The 19,632-nt window shown below is 38.3% G+C and overlaps 1 protein-coding gene across 1 annotated transcript in view; it reads left to right on the top strand.

The window, feature by feature from the left end:
• Nucleotides 1–19,632, top strand: part of Adgrv1 (adhesion G protein-coupled receptor V1) — a 479,179-nt gene that overhangs the window by 129,945 nt on the left and 329,602 nt on the right. The window contains exons 58-68 of the mRNA XM_042690972.1: nt 1,294–1,458; nt 4,821–4,938; nt 7,526–7,649; nt 9,253–9,391; nt 9,703–9,885; nt 10,064–10,296; nt 11,758–11,906; nt 13,596–13,797; nt 14,263–14,482; nt 16,969–17,208; nt 17,869–18,018. Coding sequence (XP_042546906.1) covers nt 1,294–1,458; nt 4,821–4,938; nt 7,526–7,649; nt 9,253–9,391; nt 9,703–9,885; nt 10,064–10,296; nt 11,758–11,906; nt 13,596–13,797; nt 14,263–14,482; nt 16,969–17,208; nt 17,869–18,018 — 1,923 coding nt within the window. The remainder of the gene's footprint in view (nt 1–1,293; nt 1,459–4,820; nt 4,939–7,525; nt 7,650–9,252; nt 9,392–9,702; nt 9,886–10,063; nt 10,297–11,757; nt 11,907–13,595; nt 13,798–14,262; nt 14,483–16,968; nt 17,209–17,868; nt 18,019–19,632) is intronic.

Genomic DNA, 19,632 nt, shown 5'->3' with positions numbered 1-19,632 from the left:
ATTTAATCTTCCATTAGTGAAAGCTTGTAATAATGTTTTTACCTTGTACTTCATCACAGTTATAGGTTTAGATAAAGTGTTTGGGAAGTGTTTGTTAGTTTTATCTTCCTATGATAGAAAATGAACAGATATTCATAAATAACGATTTAACTGCTGTCATAAACTTTAATGCTCTAAACCTATTGTAAGGATGCTTGGGGACACTATTTTTTTAGATTGGCCTCAAATTTCTGATTTGTCTTAAGAGCTAAAAGGAAGATTTAGGTTAACCGCCCCTACTGAGTTGATTTGTAGAAAAATAATTATACTTTGGCTTTAAACTCTGCACATGTCAGTTGCTGCTTTAATTGCTGGTAATTTAGTTACTCAGCCCTTTGCTGTTGTTTTCCTTATATGCTGCCTTTCTTCTACCGAAGTTTCTTGATAATCTGGTATTTACATTTTAACCTTATGGTGTTTATACGTTAATTTATATTTTGATTTTGACTTTAAATAAATCATAAATAATTGTAGAGATAGTAAATTTCCATTAGCATCACTTAGTCACAGAGATTAAGTACGGAAGAATGAGATAGGATTGTTAATACAGACCTGTCAAAAATAATAAGCTGCTCATAAAAGCAACATTGCAGATTTGCCAAGACACTGAGAATCTGAGACCTAATCATTGACATGTGACTTCTGCACTAAAATATTGTATCCATAGAATCAGACTCTTGTGGACACTTCTTCACCCAATGCAACTCAGGCAATCAATTTCTTCTTTCTTGTGGGTCTAACTTCCTAGGTCCTGAGCACTTTGTTGTCACCGGACTAGTGGGAAAAGAGGAGAGCGGGGAAGGCTACAAGTAGGGTGGCAGCACACATCACCTCGGTGTATAATCTATGACAGATTTTAGTTGCGTACTCTACCTAATTGTGGGAGAGGAGGGAAAATGCTAAGTAGTTGAGTTTTCAGGAAAGAAAGGATATTAGGTTGGATGAAACATATTTTTTTGGTTGTGGGGTGTGAACTCTGGGCCTGGGCGCTGTCCCTCAGCTCTTCAGCTCAAGGCGAGCGCTCTACCACTTGAGCCATAGCCCCACGGTTTTCTGGTGGTTAATTGGAGAAAAGAGTCTCGCGGACTTTCCTGCCTGAGCTGGCTTGGAACAGCGATCCTCAGATCTCAGCCTCCCGAGTAGCTAGGATTTCAGGAGTGAGCCACCAGCGCCTGGCTAGTTTTGCTTGTTTCTTCAGTTATTATTCGTGTTAATTTCTTGAATATTTGCCTTACTGGATTTTATTTCTTTTAGGTAATGATTGATGAGTCCCTTTGGTCTGATGATCCTGACTCTTATGTGACGCTCACTGTTGTTCGGTCTCCTGGAGGAAAAGGAGCTGTGCGACTGCGCTGGATTGTGGATGAGAAGGCCAAGGACGACCTCCATCCTTTGAATGGGACCCTTGATTTTGATGAGGTACATGTAGCCCGAACCAGGAAAACAGAGAGAGATCGAGAGGGGGAGAGGAAGAGGGAAAGGGGGGGGCGAGAGAGAGAGAGACAGAGAGACAGAGACAGAGACAGAGAGACAGAGACAGAGAGACAGAGACAGAGAGAGACAGAGGAGAGAAAGAGAGAGAGAGAGAGCAACCTACATATTTGAAATGTTTAATAAATTTTTTTTCACATTTCCTCTCTAGATTGAGGGCAAAATCAGTCAGCCAAACGCCAAACCAGACAGCATGTGGTGTTACCTGCTTTCCATTTCACCCCAACTCTCTCCTTCTGTAGTCAGTGCATATGTCTGATCACCAAGCTTGGGACATTTTTCCCTTCAAATATGCTTGCTGCCTCTTCTGATTATTCTGATGCTGTGTCAAAATAGTGCTTTTTTTATACCACCATAACACAACGTCCTTGACAATCTCAAACTCAGAAAGATTCAGAATTATTAACATTCTTTTTCACTGATGAAATGATTGAGGTAGTACTTTAGCTGCCCCCCAAATGAATTAAAATACAATTTAAGAATGGAAAGGAGAAAACAGTTCATCTTGTGTGCGTCTCCACCTTCCACCATGAGAACAAGGAAGGGTTAGAAGGTCCCCTCCACTTTCAAGGACAATCTTATGGAAGGGTACTTGTAGGAATTCTGTAATTTCATTCTTGCAAAGTAGCACCCATCCTACACATTACATTTTGTGAAGTGGAAATCCAGAACTGAAGTAGAAGTAGGAAGAATTGCTGATGAGGACTGGAACACAGCAGCTGTGTGTGCTGGCATTTAGTGCAGCCCCTTGTGGTCACTGTTGTCCCTGAAATACGCATTAGATATTTATTGAACTCTCCATTACTACCATGGAATACCATGCAACTTTAGGAAATACTTAAAAATTTCACCTACTTTTTGGTTTCCAAAATGCAAAATAACTAACTGCTTACCCTAAGCCAAAGCTCATGCAGATTAAATAGTGTTTGCAAAAAACCCACACAACATCCTGACACTTCCAAAGTGCTCTTTAAAAAAAGCTGGCATTTACAAAAATTCAAATGAAAGAACAAGTTGCCACCTCAACTTTCTTTAGTGAAACTCAACCCCCTCTAAATTGCTTTAAGAGAAAAGCACTTTCCTGAAATAACACCCAATGGTACTCCTTGAATTGTTGCTTTATACTACTGTTGTGCAGAATAGTAACAAATGGTCAGAAATTTAAGTGAAAAAAATTGTATTCATAAATTTGGAAAGTCTTGATTGAATGAAATGAGATTTTTTGTGAATTAGTTTTTAGAGGCTTTGCAACTAAGTACATCTGAGTTTCTAGTAGAAGAGAGTTTCAGAGTATATTCCACTGTGAAATTTCTCTGTCACCTTCTTTAAAATTTATTTTGTATTATCTTTTAGTAGTTGTGCAAAGGAGCTGCCATGTAACACAGCAGCTTATGAATATAATTTATCTTGATTAACGTCACCCTTCATCATTCTCACCAGCCCTCTCCTGCTCACCCTTTCCTTCACTCTTCCTAATTTTATAATATAGACATTGGATTTTTTTTTTTTTTTTTGGGTCCGGTCATGGGGCCTGAACTCTGGGTCTGGGCGCTGTCCCTCAGCTCTTCAGCTCAAGGCTAACGCTCTACCACTTGAGCCACAGCGCCACTTCCGGCTTTTTTCTTTTTGCTTATGTGGTGCTGATGAATCGAACCCAGGGCCTCATGCAAGCAAGGCAAGTGCTCTACCACTGAGCTACCTTCCCAGCCCCGACATTGGATTCTTGATGGCATTCTCCACTTCTTCTCTTCTTCACTCCATCCCTTTTGAATGCCCACTACTTGGTGTTTTACTTTACTGAACTTTGACTTTGCCTTCCTAAGAAATTACATTATTTGAGTTCTTCCTTGAATCTACTGTATTTCAGTTAATTCATCTGTATCTACACAAATTGTGTATATATATGTATATACTACACAAAGTATTTACTTATAAGTTTATAAGCTAAATCTAGCTTCCACATATAAGGGAAAATATGTATTTTTTGTCTTTCTGGCTCTGACTTCTTAACATTATTTTTTCCCAGGTCTTTCATCTTTTAAATCCCAGAACATTCATTTATCGCTGTCTTTTGTGACAATGTCCCAAAACTATGGGCTGAAAATCTATTTGCACACACACTTTTCTCCTGTGACAAAAACATGAGGTCCAAAAAGAACCTTTATGTTATTGTTAGTAGGAATGTACATGGTCCAGCAATGATGGGAATCAATAGAGCTGATTCTCAACAAACTGGAAATAGAACTACCTTATGATCCAGCTGTAACTCCTGGTTATATACCTGAAAAAATTTCAGTCACCATCAGACAATAGTCCAGTTATAGAATCAGACTAATTACTCAATAACCAGTGAGTGGATTAAGAAAATACAATATAAGCTGGGCACCACTGGCTCATGCCTGTAATCCTAGCTACTCAGGAGGCTGAAATCTGAGGATTGGGGTTCAAAGCCAGCCCAGGCAGGAAAGTCCATGAGACTCTTATCTCCAATAAACCACTCAGAAAAGTAGAAATGGCATTGTGGCTCAAGTGGTAGAGTGCTAGCGTTGAGCTGAAGAGCTGAGGGACAGCATTCAGGCCGAGTTCAAGCCCCATGACTGACAAAAAAAAAAGAAAGAAAAAGAAAAGAAATACGATATAGATACACAATGAAATATAATTCAACCCTAAAGAATGATAAAATTTTGTAGTTGTGAGAAAAAAAATGAATGTACTTATAGATCATGATGTTAAGTGAAACAAGTCCAGGATGAGAAAGACAAACATCTGATGATTTTTTTTTTCTATGCAGAATGTAAAGTTAAAAAAACATGGAAGTTGAAAGAGACCTAAAGTGTCTGAATTTATGAGTTGTGTTAAATCTTTCTTTCCATTTTTCCCATGAAGAACCTAAACTGGGATAAGTTCTTGTGACCCACATCTGTAATCCTAACTACTCAGAAGCTGAGCTTTAAGGATTGAGATTCAATGCCAGTCTGGGGAGAAAAGACCCATCAGACTCTTACCACCAATTAAGGATCAAAAAGCCAGTGCAGCTGTGGCTCAAGTGGTAGAGCACTAGCCTTCAGACATAGCACCCAGGCTGTCAGTTCAAGCCCCAGGACCAGGACAAAATGAAAAGCAAAGAAACCTGAAGTAGAATTTATGGTCAGGGCTCATTTTTATATAATAATTCTTGTACAAAAGCTATAATTCTAGAAGGGAGTACTTAGAAACACTCATGAGCTTCCAGTTGCTCACTTGGGTTAAAGTGGCATTGGGTTAATGTGTCATTACTCTTGCTTATGCAGGCTGAGTCTCAGAAGACCATTGTGTTACATACCCTTCAAGACGCCTCATTCGAGGAGGACCGGCGTTTCACTATCCAGCTCGTCTCAGTCAATGAGGTAGAAATATCGCCAATAAAAGGTAAGATAAATGCACATTTTTGGAAATTACAAAATAGACCCTCAGAAAACACTAATCAAATAGTAGTTACAAAGACAGACAATGTTAGGATTCCTAATTCCTAAAATCTAGAGATGCCATTTTCTGTTATAGGAAAATAATTTTAAAGTTCCTTCCTTATCATACTCAATGTTCTTTAAGTGATGTTGCCATGGCCCTAGGTCAAATACTCCAAACTTTGTTAGTTTCTTTTTAAAAAATAATAAATGTGTTTGTTGCAGCAATGTTTATAAAATAAAATACAAAAGCCTCATTATACTTAGCCCAATAGTAGGAGACTGGATAAATATAACAATACTAGGCAATCATTAAACATGAAGCAGAAAATTTCTAATTACATTAAGTTACATTTACCTCTTAAGCACCAATAATGGTTATTTTTACATTAAAAATATCTATCATTATCAATTAGTTTTATAGTAAAAAACTATTTCATACTTCATATATTATTATGCTTGATATTATAGACTGCCTACACCTAATAAAAATTAGGTACCAGATATCTTGTTTTTTTTTTAGAAATAGGCATTGTTCTCATTTTCCTGTGGTCCATATGGTGGCTTGTTTCTTGTTTCTTTTTCTTTTTTTTTTATTTTGGTCGGTCATGGGGCTTGAACTCTGGGCTTGGGCACTACCCCTCAGCTTTTCAGCTCAAGGCGAACACTCTACCGCTTGAGCCACAGTGCCACTTCAGGTTTTCTAATGGTGTATTGGAGATATGAGTCTCACTCACTTTCCTGCCCGGGCTGGCTTTGCACCGTGATGCTCAGATCTCAGCCTCCTGAGTATCTAGGATTACAGGCGTGAATTATTATTATGGATGAGAAACTTTTATGAAAGCTTGGTTGTTTTTTTTGTTTATTTTGTTTTGTTTTGTTTTCTCAAGGTTTCTGGGGCTTGAATTTAGGGCCTGGCACTCTGACTTGACTTTTTAATCTTATTTATTTATTTATTTATTTTTACTAATGATTGGTGTTCTACCACTTGAGCCACACCGCCACTTCTGGCTCTTTGCCTCTCAAATTTGTCTGGCTGAACTAGCTTTAAACTGCAATTCTCCTATCTCAATCTCCTGAGTAGCTAGAATTACAGACAGGAACCACTGGTACCTTAGTTAATTTTTCATGTCCTTTGGTGCATTCAAAACTCTGGGTTTTTTTCTCCTTTGTTTTTTATTTCTTTAATGTTTTTATTTCTCTTTTTTATTTCTGTACCTTTTGTCTTGTATGTAAGTTTATCTGTTTGGGGGAGGGTAAAGGGGAGGACAGAAATGGTAGAATAAAGGGTGATCAAATGCAACAGTGATACTCACTAGACACTATGTTGAAAATGAACTATACATCTTCTGGGGAGCAGGGGTCGGGAAGGAAAAACTGGGAGAAAACAACACAAGAGGTGACACTGTTCAAAAAGAAATGTACTCATTACCTGACTTATATAAGTGTAACCCCTCTCTATCACCATTACAATAATGAAAAAAAAATCCTTTGACCTGAACAAGGTCTGTGATAGAAAAGTTAAGAAAATTCTTAAAATTACAGATCACATTGTTTTATGTATGTAAGGTGGCAATTTTTCCTACACTTTATATTTATTTTGTTCTGTTTTAAACAGTACTGGAAATTTGACTCACATCCTCATACATGCTAGGAAAGTTTTGTATCATTTGAGCCATGCTTCTAGTCCTTTCGTTTTGTTTGTTTGTTTGTTTTCAGATAGAGTTTCACATTTTTGCTTAGGTCACCTGAATTTGCGTGGTTGGGATTATAGGCATGTCCCACCCTACTGGTCCTCTTTCTGCCTTTCAATCTAGAATCCTTTTCAGCAAGACTGCTAAGAATCATATCATTGTGCCACATTCATCTGTAAGTCTTCACAGGATTGATGTCGCCCAGGCCAACCAGAATCAAAAATAACTATGTTTTAGGGTTTCATATAACTCCTTTACCAACATATAGAAGTGCTTAACATGTGTCCAACTGACATTGTTTTTATTGATCCATTGCCAAGAATTTGCAAGTACAATAATCTACCTCTTTTGGTCACTCAACCCTAATGTGTACTTCTGGAAAACAACTTCTTCAAAATTCTGCAAGATCACAATATGGATACTCAAATTACTGGATACAGGTCTAATTTCTTTGTTATTAGAAATATGATACTTTTATAAATATCTTTAGCCAAATGGTAGTCAGAATTTTTTTAAAAAGCATTCCACAGAATTCTTGCTATGGCAACAGAGCCAGCTGACAGAACCGTGCAGCAATGCTGTGAGATGTGCACTGGTTCCTATACTGGTGACTCCCCTCCCTCTGGCAGACCTCTTATCATGGAATGGTGTTGAGATGATGGTCTGTCCCAGCCCTTTTCATAAGCATGTTATCCTAAGCCAGTGTGTAATACTTCAGTGTCTCAGCATTCCTTAACATCCTCTGGACAAGCAAGGGTATTAGTGTCTGCTTCTGATGGTCAGGAGTATTAACTAGTTAGTCTGTGTGCATAGTTATGTATAGTTGCTTGAGAATGGTCTGTGTCATTTTCATCTTAGGTAGTGCATCAATCATCATCCGAAGTGATAAAGGAGCATCAGGAGAAGTTGGCATAGCTCCATCATCTAGGCACATCTTGATTGGAGAACCCTCAGCCAAATATAATGGGACTGCTTACATCAGGTCAGGCCTCATTATTTGTCTTGGCTCATGAGTCCATATGAGCTGTTATTTCAATAAAAATCTAGTGCATCACCCTCTGCACACACTTAGTGTCCATGCATTTTACTGACCATCATGTGCACAATAGAACAAGCTATATGCAGATTAAAAATACAGCCTGATGCACCTTGAAGTTAGATCATGAGGAAGGTTTTGGACTCAGTGGTTTGCATAATTTACACCAAGGAAAGCACAGAGAGCTAAGATATGCGTTCAGTCCCATTCTATCATTAAACATGTGGTTACAGGATCACTTCATATCTATGATTTCCTTCCTTCCTTCCTTCCTTCCTTCCTTCCTTCCTTCCTTCCTTCCTTCCTTCCTTCCTTCCTTCCTTCCTTCCTTCCTTCCTTCCTTCCTTCCTTCTTTCCTTCCTTCCTTCCTTCCATAGTGCGGTTTGAACTCAGGGTTTTGTGCTTGCTTTCTACCACTTGAGCCATACCTTCAGCCCTATAGCTCTTATTATGTTACAGGTAAGGTCTCACTTTTTTTTTGGCCAGGGCAGTCTGGACTACAATTCTCATATATATGCTTCCCACCATAGCTGAAGTGACAGGCACATACTACCATGCCTTGTCTGTGGGGGGCTTCATGAAATTTTGACTGAGTTACCCAGGAAACACAATCCTCCCAACCGCAGCTTCCTGAGCAGCTAGGATTACTACCAAGCCTACTCTCTCCCACATTTTTAAGTGAGGAATAGTACAACCATCAGTGAGGTACCTAGATTTGATATGATGCTTTATCTTTTTCATAAACATCGAAAGTTAATACTTTATTTGTTGAAAAGTAATACTTAATACATGAAATGTTAATTGTTTTTGAAAGACCTATATTATGTTTTTCTTATTTTATATTGCTTATTAAGTAAAAATAAGTATTTGTGTATTAAGTAAAAATATAGGGACACTTTGTGTGTGTGTGTGTATGTATGCAAGTGTGTGTATATATATGTGCGTGTGTGTGTGTGTGTGTGTGTGTGTGTGTGTGTGTGTTTGTGTAGTGTTGGTCCTGGGGCTTGAACTCAAGTGTCTATGCCCTGTCCTGACATTTTTGCTCAAAGCTAGCACTATATCATTTGAACCACAACTCCACTTCCAGCTTTTTGGTAGTTAATTGGAGATAAGGGTTTTATAGACTTTCCTGTCTTAGCTGGCTTTGAACTGTGATCCTCAGATCTCAGCCTCCTGGGTAGCTAGGATAATAGGTATGAGCCACTGGTGCCCAGCATGAAGCTTTCTTTTTATTTCTTTAAAGCTCAAGTGGTAGAGTGCTAGCCTTGAGCAAAAGAAACTCAGAGACAATAAATAAATAAATAAATAAATCTACTTTCAGTGCTTAGTTTTGGTCAGTATTTTGATCAAGATAAATATCTGTCAAAATATACTTTGGATATTACTATCTTGGAATTTTAAGACCTTCTATTGATTTGTAGTTGATTTGCAAGATTGTTTAAAGGCATATTATTCTTGGTTACTTGAAGTGTTGAAAAATAACAGCAAATATTTAGGAAAAGTGGCATCAGTGAAAATGTACTGAATATGCATTTGTATGTTGCTCTAGCCTTGTTCGTGGCCCTGGTTCTCTGGGGGAGGTCACAGTATTCTGGAAAATATTCCCTCCGACTGTCGGAGACTTTCTTGAAACAGCAGGAAAACTGACCCTGCAGGATGGGCAGTCTGTGGCCACTGTAGCAATACAGGTATTGATGCTGCTGGCTGCTGGCAGCCTTTCATCTGTGCGTGTCAGTGTGTGTGAGTGATGATGAGTGTGACTATGTGTAATTCCTTCTGAGTGATTGTGTGGTTGTATGGGTGTGATTGTGTTTGTGATTCTATGTAAGTGACTGTGATTGTGTGTAATTGTTTGTGTGTGTGTGAGTGTGAGTATGACTACATTTGGAGGTGGGAGGTTAACAGTAGGGAATCTAAATCTCCAGCTGTTCTTTAGGGATAGGCACTTTTCCTTATGTTCACTAGATCCCTGTGTTTATGGCTCTTTGTCCTGCCCCAGACTTTGGATGATGACATTCCAGAGGAGAAGCATTCCTATGAGTTTCGGCTCATGGCGAGTGAAGGAGCTGAGCTGAGTGTCACCAGCCATTCTGCCAACATCACCATGGTGGCCAGTGACTCCCCATATGGCCAGTTTGCATTTGCACAAGAGCAACTACAAGTGTCAGAGGAAACACAGGAGGTGGGTGTGGTATGAAAAGATGCTTTAAGTATTCATATCACTTTGGATTAATTTAGTCATTCCTTTAATATAACTTACGCTTTCATAGATTTGATTTTAATTTCAGCAGAATTCTGCTAATGAGACTCATTAGTTACAGGTAACATTGTCCAATCTTCAGAATATGCTCTTCCAATAGGTCAACATCACTATTGTCCGCTCGGCTGGACACTTTGGCCTGGTGGTGCTCACATATGAGACTGTGAGCAGGACAGCAGAGGCAGGCTTGGATTTCATGCCCATGTCAGGAGAGCTTGTCTTTGAGGCTAGGGAGGTGGCAAAAAGTCTGCGTGTTGCAATCCTTGATGATGACCAACCTGAAGGCCCGGAGGACTTTTCTCTCACAATTACAAAGGTGGATCTCCAGGGAAGGTAAAAAGGAGGACTAAAAAAAAAAAAAAATGAAGAGTGGGAGGGAGGGAAGGAGGAAGGGAGGATAAAAGCTGCACTGTATACTGTATACAGATACTGTTAAGCCATGAAACAATTCTTAGATTTGTGGCATTACAGCAGGGTATAAAAGGGAAGGGAAAATAAGGACTAAGTAATATATATATATATATATATATATATATATATATATACACACATACATACACACACACACACACACACATATATATATATATATATATATATATATCCAGTTTTCTCATAATTCCATGAAAGTGGGAAGGATATCTTTTGGATGGGTGAATTCATTCAGGGTGGGCAAGGAATTGAGCAGGACATGACCATCTTATAACTGGTTAAGGAAATAGCCTGGGCCTTTTCAGCTCAGCTCCTATTGTCACTTAATACTTTACTCTTCAGTTTCCTAATTGTACCTCAAAGATAATCTTATTTAACTCTTTCAACACCTGGTAGGTTGTTGAACTGGGAATTGAAGGAAGGAGTACAAGATTAAAGAGGTTTAATATCCCCTTTTAACTCCATGAATTTAAGTGGCATAAAGAATTGGAAATGAAGCTTGTTCAATGAGAGTGATATCAGTTTAAAAATGTCTATGCTGAACTATATCATTACATGTATAAGGTACCCTCTAGATTAAAGCACACAGCAATGGTCCCAATTCAGTTCAAGTATCTTCTTGAATCTTGGTCCTATGGGTGTGGTACCCATTAATTCTTTAGAGTAACTGCTAGCCAACAGTGAGACCTCAGGCCTTCTGGTTACTGTCTTGGAGTCTCTCAGTCCTTTGCTCAGCAAGTCTGCAGTACAGATCCATAGAAATTTGTTTTAGGATAGCTCCTCCCATATTTCCTCCTGTTTTTTTTTAATTATTATTATTATTTTACCTTGTGTGATTTTAGTACTTTTATATTAATTTTGATACCATACTGACATCAATACTTGCAAAAAGAACAGAAAACATTTCAATGCATCATTTCCAGACAGAATATCTTAATGTTGAGAGTCTTTAAAAAGTCTTTTATAAGCCTGGTGTCAATGGCTCACACCTATAATCCTAGAGGCTGATCTCTGACAATCTAGGTTCAAAGCCCAGGCAAGAAAGTTTGTGAGACTGTTATTTCCAATTAGCTACCAATAAGCAGGAAATGTCTCTGTGGCTCAGTGTAACATAGCACTGGCCTTGAACACAAAAATCTCAAAGATAGTGCCCAGATCCTAAGTTCAATCCCCAGGATAGGCACACTCACACACACAAAAACATACAGACACACAGACACACGCATACACACAGCATTACAGTAGTTAATAAAAGCAAGACAAAGTAACCAAAAGGACCTTTCAATTCATAATAAATAATTGTATGTTGGCATTATTTTATTTTGTTGTATTTGAAATTTTTGTTTCCTCTGACTTTGCAAGTGGATATGATTTTACCATTCAAGAAAATGGACTTCAGCTAGATCAACCTCCTGAACTAGGAACCATCTCCACTGTTCAAATCATCATCCTACAAAATGATAATGTGGAGGGCATCATTGAATTTGACCCAAAGTATACTGCCTTTGAAGGTAGGTTCAGTTAAAAACTTACCACCATTTTCTGAATTACCAAGTATTTGATCATGACATTTGATTTGAAGTTTCATGTGTAAATTTGCCTAGTTTGTGTATGTTTGTGTACGCACATGCTCATGACTTGAGACATTCCCTGAGCTCTTTTTGCCTTAGGCACTTTTCAGATAAGGTCTAATATTTTTTAAACTGGTTGGTTTCAAACCATAATTACCTTTGTGCCTACAGTTACAAGAGTTAGTCAGGTACTCTATCTCTTTGTTTTGATCAGACTGGCCTTGAACCATCATCCTACCAACCTCTTCCTTCTGAGGACTAGGTGGATTACGGGCATGAGCCACTAGCATCTTGCTTATTTATTTAGAAAATATATTTTTAGTTAGTTTAATTTTCAAACATTTCTGTGTATGGCAAAGTTCACATAAGCAGGAGCAAATCACTCTAGAAAAATAACATTTGACTTGAGAATTATTAAACATCTTCCTGGCTTAAATATTTAAAATCTTTCTAGTTATGAAATATTTAATTTCCCATGTGATTAGAAATTAGTGCACACTCTCTTTGCAGTGAATAGTTACTTTGAAATGAGTATTCTACTGGGATGAAGATATAGGTAGTTTCTTACCCCATGATCTTGCTTTTTCAAGTGTTCTAAGCAGCTTTCCTAGCATTAGCAACTCTCTCCTTTGGAAGCAGAATACCAAATTAATATGGCTATGTTCCTATCTAGATTGGAAGATATGACTGCTTTTCAAGGAAAATGATTTTATTCAAATGCAGAATATGAATATAGTGTTATGATGAATACATTTTCTTACTTCTATAATTAGTCAGTTACCTCTATCAAAAGTTTTTGGTTCTCTCAACATTTTGAAAATGCATTAAGAAAATACTTTAGTAGTTGATTTCTAATGATTGTCTAATGGATGAGGCTTGGAAGGTATTACTGTTTTATGAATTTCAATCTATAGCTAGTAACATTCCTGTTCATAATTTTGCATCAAGAAACATATAAGACTTTGACTTGTACTTTTTGTTGATGCCTGACTGGTTCCCTATGTTTGGGTGATTTTGGCAACACATATTTGTAGTTATAATTAAAATTTAATACTATTTAACAGAAGTGTGTAATCTCTATTAAATGAAATCCTAATATACAGAGGTTAGTGTAGGCCAAGAAATACAGGTATTTTCAAAGAACTTTTTAATTGAAATCAGTTTTTCATTATATGTTTTCATATTCACGAGTAGATTTTATTTATCTAATAAGTAGAATTATTTGCATATGTAGACTTTTAAAGAATTTATACAATGTAATAACATTATTGCCATTTCAAACAGAGGCGTGGAAACAATCCACAATGTTTTATTTTCCACATACTTGCAGGGTTTATCATGTCTGTCTGAAGTAACTCAGTCAGCAAGAGTCAATTATTGGTGCAGCAAATAAAAGAAGAATATCTATGCTAATGATTCAGTAGGTTGTTTCAATCCCTCCACTACTCACTGTAACTTTTCACATCTGATAAAGCATATTCTTTCTTTTATAAAAAGCCATAAAAAATTCACTGACCTATAGAAAAAATGAGCATGGTCATCTTTCAATGCCAGGCTTAGTCTGGCTGAAGGTTATGAAAGCCGATCGCTCTCTCTGGCACTTCAATGAGTCCTCCATTTCCGTTGCAGTGGAGGAAGATGTGGGGATGGTTGCCATCCCGGTGCGGAGGCTGCATGGAACTTACGGCCGAGTGACAGCTGACTTCATCTCTCAGAGTGCGTCTGCTCTTCCTGGAGGAGTGGATTACACATTGCATGGCAGCTCCGCTACCTTCCAACATGGGCAGAACTTAAGTTTTATACATGTCTCCATCACTGATGACGATGAGAGGTTGGTAGCATAGGAACCAGTGTGTGTGTGTTCATATGAAAGGCAGGGATGTTGTAGTGTTGACAGTAGGTGTATTTCATATCATGTCATTTCATGACAGAGGAAAAAGACTGGGGTAACCTGAGGTAGGAAGAGAAGGGCTAGGGAACTCCTAGATGTAGATGTCATTTTGTTTCAAATAGAGGATATAAGTTATGTTGTTCAAAAGTCTAGTCTCAATATGGAAGCATCTTTGGTTCACCCCCTTGGGCTCTGAGCTGTGAGAAAGAGGGGTTGTATGGCAGTTATCCTAGGTTATGTGGTTATGATGTCTATATTAGGCTTTCTGCTCGGCACCTCTCCTTACCAGTTGCTGGGTGACTGTCGTATGAATATGTATGACCAATTTGGAAAATGAGTTGTTATTTGGACTTTAGAAGCATTTTTAACATGTTTAGACTCACAGAACTGCTTCTTGCAATGCAGTGAATTTGAAGAATCAATTGAAATTCTCCTCACTGGGGCTACTGGTGGAGCGGTCCTCGGGCGCCACCTTGTGAGCAAAATAACCATTGCTGAGAGTGACTCTTCGTTTGGCATTGTTCGGTTTCTCAATCAAAGCAAAATCTCGATTCCTAACTCCAATTCCACGATGATTTTATCCTTGATGCTGGAGAGGACTGCAGGACTCTTGGGAAATATCCAGGTAGACTTCTTCTTCCTGTGTTTTAAAGGTTAATCCTTGATAAACTGTTTGATGGTGTATTTCCTTATTCCTCAAATAGATTTAGTCACAATGAATGAGTGATATTTGTTCATTATCTTATGAGTGAAAAATGACCTGTGAGGCTGATGAAGTCCATAGAAGGGTACGAGGCACAAGTCTGTGCTTAGGGAATGTTTTAGAGCAAGTAAGAAATTGAGCAAATTATTCTGGTAAAATTAGCCAGTTTAGCAAGTATGTATGGAATGATTTCTGTGTGCCTACCCTTGTTCTAGGGCATGGAGAACTCATTTGTGAACTAGACAGAGCTAGTCTCTGTTCTAACATTGCTCACTTTAGTAAAAAGACTTTAACAGGGAACAAATAAGATGAGTGTGAGTGTGGTAACCATAATCTGCTCCATGATTACTCATAAACTGGAAGACCTGATTGTGGGTAATGTGCTAGCTGCTGGGGGAATAGCAGGTAAGGGTTAGTAGTTAAACTGTAAGTGGAGTAATTAGAACCATGAAGGCCTGACATGTTTGAGGCAGGAGAGGCCTAAGGGGTGGGTGCATTTGAAGTGATGGGTAACATACAAGCCAGATTTGAGGGCACAGTGGGTGTTTGGACATATGGAACTCTCTTTTTTCTGGTCCTGGGACTTGAACTCAGGGCCTGCACACTATCCCTGAGCTCTTTTGCTCAAGACTAGTGCTCTACCACTTGGAACCACAGGTGCACTTCCATTTTTTCTGCTGGTTAATTGGAGATAAGAGTCTCATGGTCTTTCCTGTCCAGGTTGGCTTTGAACCCGCAATCCTCAGATCTCAGCCTCCTGAGTGGCTATGATTACACTCACATCAAGCTCACATGGAGCTCTTTTTTTTTTTTTTTGTCAGTTGTGGGGCTTGAACTCTGGGCTTGGGCGCTGTCCTTGCTCTCTTCAGCTCAAGGCAAGTGCTCTACCGCTTGAGCCACAGCACCACTTCCGGTTTTCTAGTGGTTTATTGGAGATAAGAGTCTCACAGACTTTCCTGCCCAGGCTGGCTTTGAACCTCAATCCTCAGATCTCAACCTCCTGAGTAGCTAGGATTGCAGGCATGAGCCACTGGCGCCCAGCACATGGAGATCTTAAGTCAGGTTAAAGACTATGCTGAATGCAAACTGGATTCTGTTAGGGAGATTAACAGGAGAATACGTGTCACTCATAGTTGTTCATCTTTAGTAGCTTCCCTGTGCTACTATGAGGTAAAAGGGCTTGCCTGGGAGCAGGTGGAGCAGTGTGGAGACAGGCAGGAACTATGCCCTCTATTAAAACCTGGGTGGCTGAGCCAATAGAGAGCCAGAAGTGGAGGGACATTGAGTATAATTTGGAAGAAAATTTCATTTGGCTAAACATGGAAGCAAAGGAAAATAGTAATCAATTCTAGATCACTGTGAGAAGTCACTGTACTGATTTCTGAGGTTCAAATGCCTGGAGGGGTGGAGGGCAAAAGCAAGAGTTCTGCTTTGGCCAAGTTTGTTTGCCATCCTGTTAGATGTACCAGTGGAGAAGCCAAGCTGACCAGGGATGTGTGGGACGTGTTGGGAGTGACCAGGGCTGTGAGCACAGCTGTGGGACCCAGTGAAACAAGTGGCCAGTTTTCTTTCATCGATGACAGGGGAAACATGCATTTTGGACTGTAGAAATCTGACAGTACATTCATTATGAAATGAACGTTTATTTCTTACAACAGGTCATGAAATTTTCTGTTCCTCTTTCAGTAGGAAATTGGGCATATTTAGAAAAGACTGTACACTCAGCCGCATTTTTTGCATAGTTTTAAGGTCTTATGCCAGGGCACTTTGATTGGCAGGAGTTGGGGCATGCCACGGGACAGGACATAAACTTTAAAAATGTCTATATTTCCCTAACACACTTGCATATTGTTGTTACTGGGGTTTGAACTCAGAGGCTTATATGTGATAGACAGCTGCTCTACTATTTTTGCTTGGCTCACGTTGTTTAACAAATTTTTGGACTGTCTCGGTTTTTGCCTGAGACAGATCTCATACTGTGATCCTCCCATACACCTCTTATATACTTAGGATTACAATAGTGAATCACCACATCTAGCCTTTTTACTAAGATGGGTTTTTTAACCCAGGCTGGCCTCCAAACATTATCCTCTCAATTTCTATATCCTGAGTATCTTCTATTACAGGCATGAGCCACTAATGTGTGTGTGTGTGTGTGTGTGTGTGTGTGTGTCAATGTGCTTGTCTTGTTAGTTTTATCCATAAAATTGATATTCTAAAGAGACAAAGTTCATATTATGATTTCAACAAATACAATTTTAATAAAAAGGAGATAAAACAGGAATTTGTGTGGGGATTCTTAGAGTAATTCTATATGGATGTATGCTTTCAATACTGCATACACTGTAATAATTATTTGCCTAAAATTAATTTCCTATATTAAAGAAACAAAAATAACTCCCCTACAGGTGAACTGGGAGATAGTAGGACCCGATTCTGAAGAAGGTTTACTGCTCCAGAGCAGTGACTTTGCAGAGCCAGTGAACGGCACCTTTTATTTTGAAGAGGGAGAAGGTGGAGTAAGAACCATAATCCTGACTGTCTATCCTCATGATGAAATTGAAGTTGAAAAGACTTTCACAATTCAACTTACAGTTGTGAAAGGAAAAGCTACATTGGACTCCAGAGCTAAAGATGTTACATTAACAGTAAGTCTGACTCTTCTTTCTCATAAGATTTTGGAATTAAAGCACTATCAGGAAATACATTTATGCTATACGCATATGTTAACTTGAAAATACTCAAAGCCATCTGAAGTCATAACTACTACAGGTCAAACTTTCTCACTTTTTGTGGTAGTTCATTTTATAATCTTGTTTATTTTTTTAAAGTTTAAATAGTGTGATGAATACTTTTTTACAGTATTAGAGAAAATTTGAACTTTGGGGCATATCTAGCCCTGGTAGAAAAGGGGCATAATATTTACAATTGTATAATAGTAACAATGATAGGGCTTTGTTGCCTCTATTTACCTGCAATCATAGCTCACAAAAGGAACTTGGGGACAATTAACCAATTAAATGTAGAAAACAAGACAAATAAAGCAAAAGTCATGCTTTAACATGCTATGCTTTGGGAGTTCTACCATTGTAGTTTTCTACTTTTTCCCTTTATCTTTGCAAAATAGGAACTCAATTGTTTTGGGCAGTAGTAAGTGCAGTAATGAAGTTATAAAACATCTGAGTAGCTAGGCAGATGATATCCATTTCATGTCTCCATTCCCTCAGTTTAATTGTGTGTTAACATGTTATCATTGAATCATAGCTGTGCAAATCCTGTTTACTATGCTCTTGGTTAATGGTTTTTAGATACAAAAGTTTGGTGACCCCAATGGAATTGTGCATTTTGCTCCCGTGTCTTTATCTAAGAAGATCTACACAGAGCCGCTGGCAGCAGAAGGACCCCTTGTCATCACATTATTTGTCAAAAGAGTCAAAGGCACCTTGGGTGAGATTAAGGTATTATTTTTATTTGTTTTTTTTTTTCTTTTTCTTTTTTCTTTTTGTGTTCCAGCTATGGGACTTGAACTCAGGTGTTGTCCCTGAATTCTTTTGCTCAAAGGTAATACTCTACCACTTGAGTCACAGCTCCATTTCTGGCTTTTTGCTGATAATTGGAGAAAAGAGTCTAATGGAGTTTCCTGTCTGGATGGGGTTCGAACTATGATCCTCAGATTTCAGCATCTTGGTTAAAGCTAGGATTACTGGAGTGAGCCAAGACACCTGGCTCATGGTTTTTTTACGTAGAGAATCCATTTGCCTAATGAAGGTGGTTGAGAGGAGTATAAAAACTCTCAATTTTCTACTTATCTATATACATATTTATATGTTTTATAAATCTAAGCCACTGAATTTTTAGAGAAAATAATGAGAGCCCACATTTAAGATCATTTAGCTTGGAGGGAAAAGGTTCTGAAATCAATCCCTCATGTATAGCCAGGGATATCTGCATGGCACAAGATAAAAGTGAAAAAAAGAATGGAGGGACAAGAGGTGAATTAATGCAGCAGTGGTCCTCACCAGACACTCTGTGGAAAATGAACTATACAACTTGTGAGTGTGGACAGGAGGGACCAACTGGGAGAGAGCAAGGCAAGGGTGACATTGTCCAAATGTTTATTGCCTGACTTATGCAACTAAAACCTCTGTATATCATTTTTATAATAACAATAAAAATAAAAAGTGAAAAAAAGTCAAAAAGAAAAAGATCATTTAGCATCAGCCTTTGTCATCTAAGTTTTGGTAGAGTTACTTACAAAGCCCTTTCTTACACTGAATCATGAAAGACTAGATAACTGCTTGCTACTACATGAAGTTTTCCCTACCTAAGCTCCTTAGTGACCTTTGTAAATTACTTCTTGAATTCTTCTGGGCTTTATTTTTTGATAGAAAATTTCCTTTTAGCAGGTATTTTTTGTTTTTGCTTTTTTTTTTTTTTGGTCGGTTGTGGGGCTTGAACTCTGACCTGGGCACTGTCCCTCAACTCTTCAGCCCAAGGCTAGCATTCTACCACTTGAACCATAGTACCACTTTCAGTTTGGGGGTGGTTAATTGGAGATAAGAGTCTCAGGGACCATTCCTGCCTAGGCTGGCTTTGAACCTCAATCCTCAGATCTCAGCCTCCTGAGTAGCTAGGATTACAGGTGTGAGCCACTGGTACCCAGCTGCAAGTTTTTAAAGGATGTTGAAATTATGCATATATTGGTGGAGATTGAGGATGCTTGTGGAAGTTCCACTGGTATTTTGTTAATGGGTCAAATCATTTCTCAGGAAAAATATGATTTTTTAACCATTTGCTAGAAAAACAGACTTTGACATTTTCCTCCACAAAAAACCTTTCTTCCTGTACTAAAGATTTACCATGATTTCTTCACCTGAAATTATATGTTCTGGAGAAATGAATGATGAAATCTTCTGTTAACATTTAGAGATTCTATTTTACTAAAAATAGGCAAAAACAAATTAAAATGCCAAACATCAAACTTTCCATGTAGTTTTTATCTTCCAATAGTATTTGAATAACTAAAGATGAATGTATTTGTGGAATTAAGAATATTCAAGTTAGCTTGTTTC

The sequence above is a fragment of the Dipodomys spectabilis genome, unplaced genomic scaffold (genome assembly GCF_019054845.1).
Source record: "Dipodomys spectabilis isolate Male_0828 unplaced genomic scaffold, ASM1905484v1 ptg000140l, whole genome shotgun sequence".
Lineage (NCBI taxonomy): Eukaryota > Metazoa > Chordata > Mammalia > Rodentia > Heteromyidae > Dipodomys > Dipodomys spectabilis.
This window is presented reverse-complemented; position numbering and strand designations above follow the sequence as displayed.